Source organism: Pundamilia nyererei, unplaced genomic scaffold, assembly GCF_000239375.1.
Source record: "Pundamilia nyererei isolate P.nyererei 1_Seehausen unplaced genomic scaffold, PunNye1.0 scaffold00120, whole genome shotgun sequence".
Classification (NCBI taxonomy): Eukaryota; Metazoa; Chordata; class Actinopteri; order Cichliformes; family Cichlidae; genus Pundamilia; species Pundamilia nyererei.
In genome coordinates, this window is record NW_005187521.1 from 1,655,459 (window position 1) to 1,660,028 (window position 4,570).

Here is a 4,570-nt window from a genome sequence, read left to right on the forward strand (position 1 = left end):
TTCATGGTCTGATGATCGGGTCAGAGGCAGAATTTTTCTTTTTTTTTGTTTTTTTTTTTTTTTTTTTTTTTTTGGACAAACAAGGAAATCAACTCTTGCGTGTTGATATTATGAGAGACAGCAGTTATGATTTAATGCACAGCACTGACAGTTTTGATGAATGACACTGAGAAGGTGAATACTGGTATCTCTTATTGATTTTTTTTTTTTTCTTCGCCCGGTTGATCCCAAAGGGCTAGGATGTAATTAAGAAGTAGTCAGTGTTATAGTTTTTCTTTTCTTTCTGTTTTTTTAAGGCTTGGGACCAGCTGTGCTGTGGATTATCTACATTTATTTCACATTTAAACCCCAGTGAGAGGCAAAGTTTCTCAGTCAGCATCTTACAGTGAATGATGGGCTTCTCCATGAATACGCTTCTGGTTTCTAAAGTTGAAACGCTTTTGTTTTTCCACAATCTGAATAATCTTGATCTCTGTCAATCTACACCTTAAATCTCTTGGCAATTATATTGCTTAAATTTAGTTGTTGGTCATGGCTACATCAGAGTTAAGAAAAATCCTTTTGCTTGTGGAAACGATATGCGCTATTGAGAAGACAAATGGTGTACCCAAAAAAAAAAACCTAAAATTAGGTCCCTGCATCATTGCAGGCACATTGTTCCCATGTGGGACCTGACTGGATAAAAAGAAACTTCTATAGATGTGGAGGGAAAGTACAGTGATTCCTGAGTGGGAAAAGATGAGAAACACAAGTTGGAATAGTATAAATAGAGTATGAACTCCACATATAAATAAAAAGTGAAATGTGAGAGACAAACAGCAGACTCTGATAGACGAGGGCTGGAGAAGCCACAGCATTGCGGGATGTTTGGATGGGTTTCAAGGACCCCTGAACATGCTATGAATAGCCTTTTCCTTTCAAATGAATAATGTGTTGCGGGGAGAGAACTAAATCATCCTAATGAGTAGATCTATGAATAAGAGTCCAAAAAGAATTATATAATGCACAGGAAAGTAATTATCCCTGGGGCAGAGGGTTATCTAATATTGGATATCTGCACTGGAGCAATTTTCCAAATTGAGCAGTGAGGCCCCCAAAGTCTACCAGAATAGTAATAATTCCTGATAAGATTATTCATCTACAGGCACAGCATGGTGTTCTGCAGCAGCTTCTCAATGAATTCTGCTCAGGGCACTGACATGCAGCACATTGCAGTGTTTCCCCGTCACATTATTTTTTCACTCCAAGGGGCGGTAAGGTCTCTGAAATGGCACTTGTGAAATGCTGGAATTCCATTAAAATCAATACAAATAAAATGTTTACAAGCACTATAGAGGGCTTGTTTGTTTTTTTTTCTTCAGTGGGGTGATCCATTCCTCCTCCTCCGGGAAAACACTGGTGCTCTCCGAGTCAAAAGAAATCCTCCTCAAGCGTTCGTCTCCATGCACAAAAGATTCCATTTAAATGATTTATGTGCAGCACAGGGGAACAGCTTTTGATAAAGTTGCGCTCTTAATGCTAGAACACATCACCTGGGTTTAGAGAGGAAGAAATGATTCATATGTTAATTTTTGTCTTTGCTAACAGTGTTTTCCTCACTTTACTGTGTGGAGTAAAGGAAAACAAACCTACCAAATTGACATGCCTTTATGTGATAATCATGGGATGGGACGCACCTTTAGTGTTTCAGCGTTTCATTTGTTTTAGGGACATGGGATAAAATATTTAGTGAACATACTTAAATTAACATACTCTTGACTTTAATATGATTTGAGTGGAAAATAAAACAGCATGAGGCTGATTTATTTTTAATGGAGACACATTAAATGCTAGAAAGTGTTGCCTGCTGTTGTCAACACATTTATCTTTGTACACAGTATGATGGAGGAAAGGGAACCGGACCACTGTATCACATAAAAACTTTTTTTTTTTTGGCCCTAAATATCCAGTATTTGTCACTCTAATTTGCATCTTTTTTTCCATGCTAGTCTAGCTAAGTAAATGTACTAGATACATGTACTTTATAGTTTTATTTCACTAGCTAGAGTTTTAAAAAGTAATGTAATACTTAATATTTTTTAAATGCTATTACTATTAATCCTACAAATAATAATATTGATAATAATGAAGCTATGTAAAAAGAATAAAAGTAATTTTATTAAGCTGAGAAAGGACCAGAACATACATTTGTACGATTTATTATTTTTATTATTAACCTAGAGAACTGCTATATCAAGTTGAAGGCTCGTTCGATTGGCTACAGGGTTGAACTTCACCTCCCAGAGTGCACCGCGGTAGGGCTCCTCGTCTCCCATTGGTCTCGCTCATCGAGCAGCGGAGGCAGACATGAGGCAGTGGTGAAAGCCCGGCGGAGAGCTGCGGAGCTGAAATGAAGCGCACACACGGAGCAGCTCACACCGCGCAGCACCGTGCGGCTCGAGGAAGGTAGGCAGGCTCCGCGCCGCTAAAGCTGAAGGCTGCTCCGGCTGAATGAAGGGCTCCGTCCATGCGGAGGCTAGCGCTCTTTCTGCTTCCCTGTGCTGTCGCCGTCCTGGTGCACTTGTGGTTGGCACAACGACCCTCCTCCGCCCCGCTGGACAACAACACATACTCGGGTACTTTTTTAGCCACTACCCCGGGCTTTTACCTCCTCAGCTTCGCAACTTTTTTTCCTTTCGAGCGGCTGGTTAACTTTGCCTTTACCGCCCCGGTGTGGTAGTTTGCTAGTTAGTGTGTGTGTGGACAGGTAGTTAACGGCAGTGACTGTAATGAGTGTTTTCTAATGTGTGTTTTACGGAGGAAAAAGAGGTGAATGTAACATTTGAATAGTGCGGGGCGTTGCTGGGATAGTCCCTCGCCGTGTTACAGTGCAACTACTGTGCTCCGTGGCTGCTTGAAGCGGGTTATCACTCATTATCAGCCCTCACGCTGGCTGTGTGAAGCGGCTTCACCATCGGATCAGTGTAGACTAACTACCTTTTAATGCACGAGGACATTAATGCATCGCAGTAAGTCACCGCAAACTGAGTATGAGAGGAAAACAGGTCTGGTTAGATTTCTTTTTTTTATCCATATGTTACATCTGCCCTTACATTTTGAGTACTCTGCTGTTGTGTGAGGTCATCTTCAGTGAAATGTCTGTCTCCAATGCAGATGAGCCATTACCTTTCTATGAAGTTTTGGTGGGGGTGCTGTCAGCAAGACATCATTATGAACTGCGACAGGCGATAAGAGAGACCTGGCTGGGATACCTCAGACACCACCCCCACTTCCAGCACAGGTCAGCAGGCTGGACCTTCAACTTCACAGCTTTTCTGTTTGTTTTGATTTGTCTTGCCTTTCTTTTTCTCACCATGTCAAATTCATATAGTAGAGAGAAAGGGAGGGGGGGTGAAGCCAGCAGCAGCTGGCAGCAAATAACTGACAGCCCCATCAAGCCTTTTATCTTTACCTGACCAGCGGCCAATATTGTTCTCTTTCATTCTTCCTCTTTGTCCATTTCCTTCTCATTGAGCGATCCGAGCACAGATAAGGTGTGATGGCCTTTAAGCAACCCCCCGGTAACCATGGCAACGCAGGGTGGATAGATGGACAAGCTTTAGAAATCTTGTAGCCGAATATTGCACAAACGGGGGGATATGTCACAGTGTTTGTGGTGTTGTTACATATTTTTTTGTTGTTTTCTCTCATCCAGAGTGGGGGTGAAGTTTATCGTGGGGGAACATGGGTGTCCTATACCAGAGGATGACCGAGAAGATCCTTACTCCTGCTCCCTCCTAAACTTCACCGAGCCAGGTAAAAGAGGGGGAAAATAGAAAAGCAAAAGAGGGGAGAGGCATCTGACTGCAGCTCTAATTCTCTCGGCAATCTGTTGCTTGCGTGCACGGTCGTCAAAGGGGAGCGGAGGCAGGATAACAGCAGAGGAGTCGAGAGAATGAGAAGAATGGCTGTTGAGAAAAAGAGTGAAACACCTTTTTATTCATGTGTTCCCACAGCTCAAGGACAACTTTCTCTTCCTTTTGTATATCTAAGGCCAAAGCAGAAATGCTCACTGCTGCAGGGCTGAGGGAAGAGGAGGTGGGGTAACTAGAACTGCTTAACACTTAGAAAAGTAGAGCTGCACAAAGAGCAGACACTATATGAAATAATTTAACTCCCTCGCAGTCAGTTTTGAACATTGGCAGTAATTGTTAACGTCTGTCGCCTTCGCCGAGCCCGTCCACTTGAGCCGGCTTTCTCCACTTTTACTGGCGTTAAGCTGCCTTCATGGAAACATAATTACAGCTCATCAGAATGGGCTTTTCACACAGTGGCCTTTGGGGTCATGGCAATGCGTTACATATATATTTATTTATTTCTTTTTTTGTTCCCCAGCCCTTTCTCTTGCCCTCCACTGCGTTAATGGCTGTTGGTTGTTGACGTGATTTGCTTCAGAATGGCAGGCAGGCTTTGGGTGCGCGTGATGCTCCGTGTGATTGGAAGAGAAAGAGGCAGTGGCAGCTTTTTAAGCACAGTCGGGGTACCTGACGCAGGATTCAGGTCAAAACGCGCGTTAAGTGGACAATTAATT

The 4,570-nt window shown here is 42.8% G+C and overlaps 1 protein-coding gene across 1 annotated transcript in view; it reads left to right on the forward strand.

The window, feature by feature from the left end:
- The first annotated feature begins 2,252 nt into the window (after positions 1 to 2,252).
- b3galnt2 (beta-1,3-N-acetylgalactosaminyltransferase 2) overlaps positions 2,253 to 4,570 on the forward strand; it is an 8,673-nt gene continuing 6,355 nt past the window's right edge. The window contains exons 1-3 of the mRNA XM_005742441.2: positions 2,253 to 2,615; positions 3,154 to 3,280; positions 3,695 to 3,795. Of these exons, the coding sequence (XP_005742498.1) occupies positions 2,507 to 2,615; positions 3,154 to 3,280; positions 3,695 to 3,795 (337 nt within the window). The 5' untranslated portion in view covers positions 2,253 to 2,506. The remainder of the gene's footprint in view (positions 2,616 to 3,153; positions 3,281 to 3,694; positions 3,796 to 4,570) is intronic.